Source organism: Pygocentrus nattereri, chromosome 13, assembly GCF_015220715.1.
Source record: "Pygocentrus nattereri isolate fPygNat1 chromosome 13, fPygNat1.pri, whole genome shotgun sequence".
NCBI lineage: Eukaryota > Metazoa > Chordata > Actinopteri > Characiformes > Serrasalmidae > Pygocentrus > Pygocentrus nattereri.
The window spans coordinates 12503200-12516893 of NC_051223.1; the positions used below are offsets into that span (position 1 = coordinate 12503200).

At 45.1% G+C, this 13694-nt stretch overlaps 1 protein-coding gene across 5 annotated transcripts in view; it reads left to right on the forward strand.

The window, feature by feature from the left end:
- Positions 1-13694, forward strand: part of pemt (phosphatidylethanolamine N-methyltransferase) — a 116108-nt gene that overhangs the window by 22467 nt on the left and 79947 nt on the right. For all 5 annotated transcript variants that reach the window (XR_001856760.2, XR_005131331.1, XR_005131332.1 and 2 more), the window contains exon 3: positions 8314-8429. Coding sequence is in view for 2 of the 5 variants with exons in the window: in XM_017685953.2 (XP_017541442.1) it covers positions 8314-8429 (116 nt within the window). In the remaining 3 variants the exon portion in view is untranslated. The remainder of the gene's footprint in view (positions 1-8313; positions 8430-13694) is intronic.

Here is a 13694-nt window from a genome sequence, read left to right on the forward strand (position 1 = left end):
GACGGTGGGAGAGAGAGAAGGAGAGACAGACAGAGGGGGAGAGAGACAGACGGTGGGAGAGAGAGAAGGGGAGATAGCCAGAGGGGGAGAGAGACAGAGAGGAAGAGAGACAGAGGGGGAGAGAGGGAGGGAGAGAGACGGAGGGGAGAGAGACAGACGGAGAGAGAGGGAGGGAGAGAGACGGAGAGAGAGACAGAGAAAGGAAGAGAGAGACAGACGGAAAGAGAGGGAGACAGGCAGACAGAGAGATATATGGATAGAGAGACAGAGAGAGAGAGGGAGAGAGAGGGAGGGAGAGAGATGGAGAGAGAGGGAGAGAGAGACAGACAGAGAGAGAGGGAGACAGGCAGACAGACAGACAGAGAGAGATATATGGATAGATATGCAGAGAGACAGAGAGAGACAGACGGTGGGAGAGAGAGAAGGGGAGATAGACAGAGGGGGAGAGAGAGACGGAGGGGAGAGAGACAGACGGAGAGAGAGGGAGGGAGAGAGACGGAGAGAGAGACAGAGAAAGGAAGAGAGAGACAGACGGAAAGAGAGGGAGACAGGCAGACAGAGAGATATATGGATAGAGAGACAGAGAGAGAGAGGGAGAGAGAGGGAGGGAGAGAGATGGAGAGAGAGGGAGGGAGAGAGAGGGGGAGAGAGAGACAGACGGAGAGAGAGGGAGACAGGCAGACAGACAGACAGAGAGAGATATATGGATAGATATGCAGAGAGACAGAGAGAGACAGACGGTGGGAGAGAGAGAAGGGGAGATAGACAGAGGGGGAGAGAGACACAGGGGGAGAGAGGGAGGGAGAGAGACGGAGGGGAGAGAGACAGACGTAGAGAGAGGGAGGGAGCGAGACGGAGAGAGAGACAGAGAAAGGAAGAGAGAGACAGACGGAAAGAGAGGGAGACAGGCAGACAGAGAGATATATGGATAGATATGTAGAGAGACAGAGAGAGACAGACAGAGAGAGACAGACGGTGGGAGAGAGAGACAGATGGAGAGAGAGAAGGGGAGATAGACAGAGAGGGAGAGGGGGAGAGAGACAGACAGAGAGGGAGAGGGGGAGAGAGTCAGACGGAGAGAGAAGGAGGGAGAGAGTCAGACGGAGAGAGAAGGAGGGAGAGAGACAGACGGAGAGAGAAGGAGGGAGAGAGACAGACGGAGAGGGAGGGAGAGAGAGAAGACTCTCCATTTTGAAGTTGGCCATTTTGGATCCACATATTTTTTCAATGGGAAGAGCGTCATGTGATCAGACTTACTGAGAATTTCACAAGAAAAACAATGGTGTGCTGGAGAGCGGGAGAGGGAGAGAGACAGAGAGGGGGGCAGAGAGAGAGATGGAGAGAGAGAGAGCGTGGGAGAGAGTGAGAAAGGTAGAGAGATGGAGACAGAGAGAGAGAGCGAGATACAGACAGACAGATGGGGGACGGAGAGAGACAGACGGAGAGAGGGGGGGGGAGAGAGACAGACGGAGAGAGACAGAGAGAGACAGAGAGAGAGAGAGACGCAGGCAGAGAGAGAGAGAGAGAGAGAGAGAGAGACAGACAGATAGATGGGGGACAGAGAGATAGAAGGAGAGAGAGACAGACGGAGAGAGGGGGAGAGAGAGACAGACGGAAAGAGAGGGGGAGAGAGAGAGACAGGCAGGCAGAGACAGAGATATTTAGATAGATATGCAGAGAGAGAGAGAGAGAGAGAGAGAGAGAGACAGACGGAGAGAGAGAGAGACAGACGGAGAGAGAGGGGGAGAGAGACAGATGGAGAGAGGGACAGAGAGAGAGAGAGAGAGACAGGCAGGCAGACAGACTGAGACAGAGAGAGATATATACAGGGTGGGCCATTTATATGGATGAACCCAAATAAAATGGGAATGGTTGGTGATATTAATTTCCTGTTTGTGGTACATTAGTATATGGGAGGGGGAAAACTTTTCAAGATGGGTGGTGACCATGGCGGTCATTTTGAAGTTGGCCATTTTGGATCGAACTTTAGTTTTTTCAATGGGAAGAGCATCATGTGATCAGACTTATTGAGAATTTCACAAGAAAAACAATGGTGTCAATGGCCCACCCTGTAGATAGATATGCAGAGACAGAGAGAGACAGACAGAGAGAGAGACGGAAAGAGAGGGAGGGAGAGAGATGCAGAGGGAGAGAGAGAGGGGGAGAGAGATGCAGACAGACAGAGAGATAGAGAAGAGAGGGAGAGAGATATACAGAAAGAGAGAGAGACAGAGAGAGATGTGTATATAGATAGATATGCATAGAGAGACATACAGACAGACGGAGAGAGAGAGGGAGAGAGATGCAGAGAGAGAGACAGAGAGATGGACGGGGCGAGAGAGATATACAGAGAGAGAGAGGCAGAAAGATAGATAGATAGGTAGATAGATAGATAGATAGATAGATAGATAGATAGAATATACCCTCCCATCGACCCACCACTATATGGGGGGGGGCAGTAGTAGGTATATGCAGGGGTACTGGAGAAGAGAGTCCAGCTTATAGTCGAACCTCGGATTCAGGAGGAGCAGTGCGGGTTCCGCCCTGGTCGTGGAACACTGGACCAACTCTTTACCCTCTCCAGGATTCTGGAGGGTTCATGGGAGTTTGCCCAACCAGTCCACATGTGCTTTGTGGATTTGGAGAAGGCGTTCGACTGTGTTCTCCGGGGTATTCTTTGGGAGGTGCTTCAGGAATACGGGGTACATGGCTCTTTGCTACGAGCCATTCAGGCCCTGTACAAACAAAGCAGGAGTTTGGTTCGCATGGCCGGCAGCAAGTCAGACTTGTTCCCAGTGAGAGTTTGACTCCGTCAGGGCTGCCCTTTGTCACAGATTCTATTCATAATTTTTATGGATAGAATTTCTAGGCGCAGTCAGGGGATGGAGGGTGTCCGTTTTGGTGACCTCAGGGTCACATCGCTGCTGTTTGCAGATGATGTGGTCCTATTGGGGACATCAGGCCGTGAACTTCAGCTTTCACTGGATCGGTTTGCAGCCGAGTGTGAAGCGGCCGGGATGAGGATCAGTACCTCAAAATCCGAGGCCATGGTTCTCACGCGGGAAAGGGTGGAGAGCCCTTTCTGGGTCAGGGATGAGCTCTTGCCTCAAGTGGAGGAGTTTAAGTATCTCGGGGTCTTGTTCACGAGTGATGGTACAAGGGAGCGGGAGATTGACAGGCGGATTGGTGCTGGGTCAGCAGTGATGCGGGCTATTTACCGGTCTGTTGTGGTAAAGAAAGAGCTGAGCCATAAGGCAAGGCTCTCGATTTACTGGTCAATCTTATGTTCCCACCCTCACCAATGGTCATGAGCTTTGGGTAATGACCGAAAGAACAAGGTCGCGAATACAAGCGGCTGAAATGAGTTTCCTCCGCAGGGTGTCTGGACTCTCCCTTAGAGATAGGGTGAGAAGTTCGGTCATCCGGGAGGGACTCGGAGTAGAGCCGCTGCTCCTTCACATCGAGAGGAGTCAGCTGAGGTGGTTCGGGCACCTGGTTAGGATGCCTCCTGGACGCCTCCCTCGGGAGGTGTCACAGGCAAGTCCACCTGGGAGGAGACCCCGGGGAAGACCCAGGACACGCTGGCGTGACTATATCGCCCAGCTGGCCTGGGAGCGCCTCGGAATCCCCCTTGGAGAGCTAGTGGAAGTGGCTGGGGAAAGGGAGGTCTGGGCCTCATTGCTTAGGATGCTGCCCCCGCGACCTGAACCCCGGAGAAGCGGAAGATAATGGATGGATGGATGGATGGATGGATGTGTATATATATATATATATATATATATATATATATATATATATATATATATATATATATAGTATATGTGTGTGTATATAGATATATATATATATATATATATATATATATATATATATATATATATATATATATATAGATAGATATAGATATATAGATGGGTATGCAAAGAGAGGGAGAGAGAGATATACAGAGAGAGAGCGAGACAGAGAGAGGGAGAGAGATATACACAGAGAGAGATATATAGATAGATATGCAGAGAGAGGGAGAGAGAGACATACAGATGGAGAGAAAGAGGGAGGGAGGGGGGGTGCAGAGAGACAGAGAGAGAGAGAGGGGGAGAGAAAGATATACAGAGAGAGAGTTACACAGAGCTAGTTCTTTTTTCTATTTTTTCCTCGTGAATTTACAAACCTAGTCCTGAGAAGTTGGGACGGCAGAAAAAATGCTAATAATAACACAAAAGAGTGATTTGTAGATCTACTCTGACCTGTGTTTAGACGAAACATGATTTTTTTATGTGTTTTTTTTTGTAATTATATGCTTGTTCTGGAAATTGATGTGCTCTAAAAAGTATGGACAGGAGTAAATTAAGACTAGAAGCATTTTGAAATGTCTAAAACGTCTTACACAGGTGAGTGAATCATGCCTGGGTGTGAAATAGCTTATAGGAAAGGCCGAATCCATTATGAGCAAGGATGAGTTGAGGCCAGTTTGCCAAAAATGCATCAGCAAAAAATCTTACAGATTAAAAATGACGAGTGTCAACCAGGAATTTCAAAGCTTCAGGTGTTTCATCCTCTACTGTCCAGAATATTATCGAAAGTGTGTGTAAAGGAAAAGGCAGAAAAGCACAAACATGACCCATCATATGGCACTGCGTTAAAAATACAACTTGCTTCTGTGATGGAGATCATCCCATGGGCTCCGGAATACTTTGAAAAATGTTATTAATAAACTCCGTCACTGCATCCACGAATGCAGGTTAAGGCTGTACGATACACAACGTCCAGAAACACCGCCGACTTCTCTGGGCTGGAGCTCATCTGAAATTGACTGGTGCTAAGTGGAACTGTGTTCTGTGGGTCCACCTTTCAGCTTGTTTATGGAAATAATGGACATCTTCTTCAGGCCAAAGTAGAAAAGGACCGTCCAGATTGTTACCAGTGTACCAGTGTCAGTCAGGGACGTCCAGGATTATTTCAGCATCACACACCAAGAAACATTCTGCACGTGTTAGAGCAGCACGGCTGAGTAATCAGAGACTGAGGGTTCTAGACTGACCTGCCTGCAGTCCAGAACAGTCTTTATAAAGCATAAAATATGACAACAAAGGCCCAGTACGGCTGCACAGCTGAAGACTTGTACAGGTCGTTCTCAAAAAATTAGCATATTGTGATAAAGTTAATTATTTTCTGTAATGTACTGATAAACATTAGACTTTCATATATTTTAGATTCATTACACACAACTGAAGTTGTTCAAGCCTTTTATTTTTTTAATATTGATGATTTTGGCAAAAAAATTAGCATATTTCATCCGACCAATAAAAGAAAAGTGTTTTTAATACAAAAAAGTCAACCTTCAAATAATTATGTTCAGTTATGCACTCAATACTTGGTCGGGAATCCTTTTGCAGAAATGACTGCTTCAATGCGGCGTGGCATGGAGGCAATCAGCCTGTGGCACTGCTGAGGTGTTATGGAGGCCCAGGATGCTTCAATAGCGGCCTTACGCTCATCCAGAGTGTTGGGTCTTGCGTCTCAACTTTCTTATCACATTATCCCACAGCTTCTCTATGGGGTTCAGGTCAGGAGAGTTGGCAGGCCAATTGAGCACAGTAATACCATGGTCAGTGAACCATTTACCAGTGGTTTTGGCACTGTGAGCAGGTGCCAGGTCGTGCTGAAAAATGAAATCTTCATCTCCATAAAGCTTTTCAGCAGATGGAAGCATGAAGTGCTCCAAAATCTCCTGATAGCTAGCTGCATTGACCCTGCCCTTGATAAAACACAGTGGACCAACACCAGCAGCTGACATGGCACCCCAGACAATCACTGACTGTGGGTACTTGACACTGGACTTCAGGCATTTTGGCATTTCCTTCTCCCCAGTCTTCCTCCAGACTCTGGCACCTTGATTTCCGAATGACATGCAAAATTTGCTTTCATCCGAAAAAAGTACTTTGGACCACTGAGCAACAGTCGAGTGCTGCTTCTCTGTAGCCCATTTCCTGCACACGCCTGTGCACGGTGGCTCTGGATGTGTCTACTCCAGACTCAGTCCACTGCTTCCGCCGGTCCCCCAAGGTCTGGAATCGACCCTTCTCCACAATCTTCCTCAGGGACCGGTCACCTCTTCTCGTTGTGCAGCGTTTTCTGCCACACTTTTTCCTTCCCACTGAGGTGCCTTGATACAGCACTCTGGGAACAGCCTATTAGTTCAGAAATTTCTTTCTGTGTCTTACCCTCTTGCTTGAGGGTCTCAGTGATGGCCTTCTGGACAGCAGTCAGCTCGGCAGGCTTACCCATGTTTGCGGTTTTGAGTAATGAACCAGGCTGGGAGTTTTTAAAAGCCTCAGGAATCTTTTGCAGGTGTTTACAGTTAATTCGTTGATTCAGATGATTAGGTTAATAGCTTGGTTAGAGAACCTTTTCATGATATGCTAATTTTGTGAGATAGGAATTTTGGGTTTTCATGAGCTGTATGCCAAAATCATCAGTATTAAAACAATAAAAGACCTGAAATATTTCAGTTGGTGTGCAATGAATCTAAAATATATGAAAGTTTAATTTTTATAATTACATTATGGAAAAGAATGAACTTTATCACAATATGCTAATTTTATGAGAAGGACCTATATAACAGAAGAATAGCAAACAATACCACTTTCTAAACAGGATCAGTTTGTGTCCCCAGGTGATGTAACTCAGGGTAAACAGGCTCCGGTCTCAACTCTTTCAGAACATGTTCCAGCATCAAATTAAGAAACGCTTTATATTTACAAAAACATCAAAGTGTAAAAGGTAAAACATCATACTGTTTTCAAAGTCATGCAGGTCAAACTCAATTATTAACTGCTACTTTCTAACGTTTCACATATTGTCCCAACGGTTTTGGAGCTGGGTTTCTCTTTTATATCTTAAGCCTGTTGAAGTGTTAGTCTGTTTTTTAGCCTGTGACATTTTGAACTCTCCACTCTGGCTCCATCAAAAACATTACACTGAGCTCAGACTTTTTATTGGAAGCCTTAATTTGGAATAATGTGATTTTGTAATTTCCATTTTAACTTTATCATGAATGTGATGAATGAATGTGATGTTGATCTCGCTGACAGGGTTGTAATTCTTCTGAAGCCTCCATACGGGCTGAATTGTTAAGGAGCTTAATTGGGTTGAATATTGGGGTGGATTATAGCTCAGAGGATGCAGCAGTGACTCACTGTAAGTGCAATAAAAGTAACTTCTTTCATAATCAGTGCATAATTAAGGCTATTTTTAGTTGAATTGCTGACAGACTTGGATATTGTCTACATCACCTGGGGGCCGAGTTACAGTGGGGTGATCAAATTTCTCTATGCACACACACAACCCAGGTTTTAAACATGTAATATTGTGATACGCTCAGATATTTACAGAAGGACTGTAAAACTGGGATGAGTAAAGTAGAACTGTGTCCTTACAGTCTATTAATCAATGAGTAATTATCAGATTAGCTATTTCAGTAAAGTCTGAGTTAAAGCAGTAAAACTGAATTAAACTGGACAGTAAACTAAAAACACTTAGTTTAAATGAAATTTAAGACACTGTGTGGTGATGGTGAATGAATTGGTCTGTAAGGCTGTTTGGTAAAGTTAGCTGTTTCTATGATGTCACAAAACCCAAAACGTTTACATATACCCACCCATTAAGCCTACAGCAGTTTAGCTCCACCCTGTGTGTTGTGAGGGGGCCCCCCTGCACCTGTTGTGAGGGGCCGTACACAGTGTGTGTAGTCAAAGAATGTGTGTGTTACTCAAAGCTCTTTAAGGTGGTTAAAGTGATTGTTGTGCACATTAATTAACATGCTTTAATCAAACTGCTACACCAGCATCGTTTGGAGGCCCTGCGCCACTACTACACTTTCAAGTTTCAATTCAAGTTGATTTGTATAGTGCTTTTTACAACAATGTTGTCACAAAGCAGCTTTACAGAAGTTTGAAAACACACAGTTACAACATATATCCCCCAGTGAGCAAGCCACAGGTGACGGTGGCAAGGAAAAACTCCCTCAGTAAAAATCTAAGTTTCATCTTTCATAAACTCCTTTGGTGTGACTCCTGAGTTCTGTTCACTCATCGTTTTAACCCATTTCATCTACTTTATCATGACAGTCACTTTATTTTGCAGAAAAAAAGCCTGATGTTTGCAGTATTAGGTCATCATTACTTACTCTACGGTCAGGAGCGGGGCTAGTGTGAGTGGACGTTCAGTACTCAGCACAGTCACTCAGTCATCTACATCAGTAACATGTACTGCTGTACAGCTGTGATGACTGACCTATGCTCCTGCGTGTTTCAGGTTGCCAGATGGGAGCACAGGACGCGGGGGCTGACGCGGCTGTTTGGGAGTCCGTATGTGGCCTGTTACTGCTTCGGGACCCTCATCCTGCTTCTCAACGTGTACCGCAGTCACAGGTAGCACCCTCACTCAGCACTGGAGTTCTGGATAGGGAGTTACAGACATTTTACATTTTAATTTAAAAATAGAGTAGTTTGGCAGATTACGTCTGTCTAAAGACTACTACAACTGTCTAAGACTACCACACACCATCTAAAGTCTACCACAAACAGTCTAAAGACTACTGCAGTCATCTAAAGACTACCACACACTCAATAAAGGCTATCGTATGAAGTCTAAAGCCTACCGAACGCCATCTAAAGTCTACCGCATACTGTCTAAAGACTACCACACACCATCTAAAATCTACCAGAAACAGTCTAAAGCAGGGTTGGCAAATCTTATCAAAAAGCCAGTGTGGCTGCAGGTTTTTATCCCAAACAAAAAAGAGCACACCTGATTCTGTGCATACAATCAGTGAGTCTCAGTCTTTAAACAGCTGATCAGCTGAGCTCCTGCTTTGTTGCAATAAAAACCTGCAGCTTTACCCTCTGCAGATAAGACTGGACACCCCTGGTTAAAAGTCTACCACACACTGTCTAAAGTCTACCGCACACCTTCTAAAGCCTACCGCATACCGACTACTGTAGCCGTCTAAAGTCTACCACACACTCTATAAAGGCTATCATATACAATCTAAAGGCTACTGCACATCATCTAAAGGCTACCACACACCTTCTAAAGTCAACCGAATACCATCTAAGGACTACTGCAGCCATCTAAAGTCTTCCACGCACTCTATAAAGGCTATCATATGCAGTCTAAAAGCTACCAGACATCATCTAAAGGCTACTGCACACTGTCTAAAGGCTACTGCAATCGTTTAAAAACTAATCTGTCTGTGTAAATGCTACCGCACACTGTCTAAAGTCTACTGCAGCCATCTAAAGACACCACACGAGTGTTGAGAAACTCGTGAGAAAATCACACAGCAGACGGTACAGAGCTCGGTAACAGCGCATAGAAAAGCTCAGATGAACATCAAACTCAACATCATTCTGTATAACACCAAAAAGGGTTCTGCTGTTGTTACAAACTTGACATCATAACAATAGAAGAACCCTTTTTGGTGCTATAGAGAAGCCACTTCACAAAGGTGTGTATAGAACCATATATAGCATGTTCTCCATCAATCTGAAGAACCTTTTTAAGATGCAGAAAACCTTTTGAGCTTGCAAATGGTTCCCTGAGTGTTCATGAGTCGCTGGCATCAGCAGAGCTGTTCGCAGACGGTTGGAGCCCCAAACACAGTGTTTTTGTGTGCAGGTCACAGTAAAACAGTTTGTGTTGCTCAGAAACACATTTAGCTAAAAATTAATGCGTCTCGCTCTCAAGTAATGCTGAGATCTGTGTTCTGACAGAGCCTCATTCCAGTTCCACATCAAGTGTTTAAACTTTCTGGAAGTTCTTTGTGTACAAATAAATGTTTTTCTGCGTCTACTGCCATCCTTGCTCACTCTACTGATCGCTCGCTCTCCTGATTTTTCGCTCTCCTGATCACGGCGCGTGTGTCACTGTTGCCATGGCCCCCTAAGGCTCTCTGCTGGATTGGCTGTGCTGGTGTCGCGGCCTGCGTGTGACAGCTGCTGGCTGTTTGTGTGGAGATGGAGAGACACTCTGCCGCGGGTCACTGTGTAGAGGTCCAGGCTCTCCGCTGAAGCTGTAAAGCTGGAATAAGGCTGAGGATCAGATTTAGATCCTTATTTAGAGCCTTAAAATACTCTGAACTGTTGCACTGTGTTTGGGATGGAACTGTTTGTATGGACAAACTGTCACTTGCCAGCCTGCCAACCTGCTTATTGTGTTGTTTTGGTAGACATGCTGAGAGCTGCTCTCACATCCACGGCATGTGTGGATCACCAGCAGCTCAGCTCTGGCTGTTAGCATTAGCTCATTAGCCCATTCAAGGCAGCCTCTGTTCTGAGATTTCCTTCAGCTCTTTTTGAATTAGAGGAGATTTTCTTCGTATCTTTCTGCGAAATTGTCTTAACTTTCTGATGCCCTGCTGGTGTTTTTACCGTTAGCACCTGCGCACTGCGTTACGCTGTCACTGTACATGAACATCAGGGGAAAAGCTCATTTTGTCCCCCATTCTGTCAGCTGGAAGATTAGTTTAGTTTATTAATTGTACAGTTGGACAGGGACGCAGGCAGTGGGCCAGGTTTCAGGACTGTTGAACATGTTAAAGCTGTTTCTGCTTAACCTACTTGTCTCTGTTAGCCCAGCACTGCTGAGTGCCATTGGTTTTATATGTAGAGAGCAGGAGCTATGAAAGGAACTGATTTGCATCAATTTGGCACCCATCTCTAATGACAGCTCAGTTAACCACCTGTGGAGTGAGTTGAAGGGCTGCCAGGTGTCCAGTTTTAGGCCAGTCCACTCCACAGTCATCTACAGTACTAAAGAGCCAAATAAATACAACAGCGCCATCACTGTGTGGATGGAGACAGTCTGTGTGTGACCACAGGGGCAGAGTTTGACTGGCAGTTGAAGTCAAATCATTGGTGCTTAATTACTGCTAATTTAAAAAGATCTTCATTTCTTAAGCAGACGGCTCCTTACTCAAGTAAAACTAAAAGCACTCTGCTCATAAAAGTTTAAATAAATCTAAAACCTTTCTAGCAGGGCTATTTGAGCGGCTCTGCAGACCAGCCCTGTCGACCTTGACTTGTCAGTGTATCCCCTTCCCCTAACCCTAACCCTAACCCTAACCCTAACCCTAACCTCACAAGGGTCTTTGTATCTGCTGAGGATACAAAGGAGGGCAGAGTGGGGAAGTTTCCATGGAAAGGCAGCAACGGGTGGTCAGTCAGTTTAATATTCAGCGCAAGGGGAAAGTAGGCCGCCTGTGTGTGTATGACGCTCTGATGTGAGCGGTCAGCTGATTGAGCCACGAGAAAACTTCAAGCAGCTGCTCTCACAAAGCAGCACTACAGAAATCCAGTTTGGAGGAAGAAGAGGTTGAAACTTTCTGAGGAACCAAGACTTAAAGGGGAACTATCCTCCTCTGGTTCTCAGCAGAGAACAAAACGGGAACAGCGGAAAAGGAGAAGCTCTTTCATCAGTGCTGTCCACTGCATGTTATACGGGGAAAAAGTCTGTCGCCTTGACGATTAATTGAGACGTCAATCCAGACAAAAATGAGGAGCATCTGCTCTTCTGGGAAGGCTTTACACTAGATGTTGAACATTGCTGTGAGGATCTGATTGAGCATTAGTGAGGTCAGGTACTGATGTTGGATGGTCAGTTCTGGGTCACTTCAGCTCATCCCAAAGGTACTGGATGGAGCTCCATCACTCCAGAGAACACAGTTCCACTGCTCCACAGCCACACACTTAAAAAATTATGGTTCTGCAAGGGTTCTTTATTTTAAAAAATGGTTCTACATGGAACCATAAACACTCAAAGAAACATTTGCATGATTAAAAGGGTTCTTTGCATCCTGAAAGGGTTCTTTAGACTGATGGAGAATGTGCTCTGGATGTTCTGTATATAGAACATTTTTGAGAAGGGTGCTATATAGCACCAAAAAGGGTTCTTCTATAGTAACACACCTTTTTGGGGATTTATATGACTGATGAACCCTTTCATGATGTAAAGAACTATTTAATCATGCAAATGGTTCTTTCAGTGTTCATGGTTCTACATAGAGCCACTTTCATTACTAAATAACCCTTGAAGAAGCATCTAAGTGTGTATAAATAGTGATTGTAGTCTGGCTTGTAATACACTCAGACACACTAACCCGATTAGTGACACACGGTGATATTGGAATCATGTCAGTGTTGCCAGATATTTGCTTAAAGATTCGATCAGCAGGTTTAGATTCGGCTGACGTGTCTGTGTGATGTTGATGGACGTTGAGATATTTGTCATTATTAGGACATAGTGAAAGTTATAGTCTCAAGATCTTGGGATATTTGTCATTATCTCAACATAGAAATTTTATCTTTATATAACAGTGTCTGTTACCTTATGATAATGATAAAATGTGTTTCATATCCAGAATCTGTTGGACATTTTCAGTGTAATTTAGTTGGACTTTCTGGTTGATTTCTGTCATAAATACTAAGTATTTTGGAGTTTGGACTACACACTTATCTGGTTAATAGCTAGAATATAGTGCCCTGTTAACGAGTGTGGACATGGTATGCTGCCCGACCCCCAGTAGAGGTGGAGCGCAGATTCTACGGTGCTGGAAAAGGCCGTCCTGATTGTGTTCTCCTGCTGAGGTACGAGATGCGGAACCTCACAGGCCATCTGAACATGTAGATTAGCAAATAATGAATCCATAACAACACGCATCCCAGAGTATTTGCATTTCTGATTAATATGTGCAGCTGCGCTCAGAGCTGCAGTGGGTCTGAGGAGTTACTGAACTCTCAGAGGAGTGAAGATCCAGACTCCTCTGACGATTCGGCTGCTCGATGCTTTGTTCCTGTTCTTTAGGATTTCATGTCGTTATTGTTCTAACTTACAGCAGACAGACAGGGACACTTCTGTCCTGGTCAGTGCCTCCATCCACAGGGGGTCACTGAATGGTTTGATGAGTATGAAAATGATGGAAATCATATACTGTGGCTTTCACACTCACCATGTTAGCCCTCGTTTTCCACCACCATCATGAAGTGAGCAGGTATTAACAGGGTCTTTGTGGTTGTGTAGTGTAATGGTTAACACCTCTGCCTTCTATGCTGTAGACTGGGGTTCAATCCCCACCTGGGTAAGCACCCTACACTACACCAATAAGAGTCCTTGGGCAAGACTCCTAACACCGCCTTCGCCTACCTGTGTAAAATGATCCAATTGTAAGTAGCTCTGGATAAGAGCGTCAGCCAAATGCCGTAAATGTAAATGTAAATGTCTTTGTTACCCTGTTCTTCAGTGGTCAGGACACCCACGGACCCTCACAGAGCAGGTACTATTTGGGTGGTGGATCATTCTCAGCACTGCAGTTAGTGTTATTGTGTGTTGTGCTGGTGCGATTTGATCAGACACAGCAGTGCTGCTGGAGTTTTTAAACACTGTCCACTCTATTAGGCAGTCTTACCTTGTCGGTCTACCTTGTACATGTAAAGTCAGAGACAACAGCTCATCTGCTGCTGCACAGTTTGCCCACAGGACGCTGGCCACAGGACGCAGCGCCACTGAGGTGTTTGACCTTAATGACCCGCCAACCAAACAATTCCTGCTCTGTGAGGGTCCATGGGGGTCTTGACCACTGAAGAACAGGGTAACAAAGTATCAGAGAAACAGATGGACTACAGTCTGTAACTGTAGAA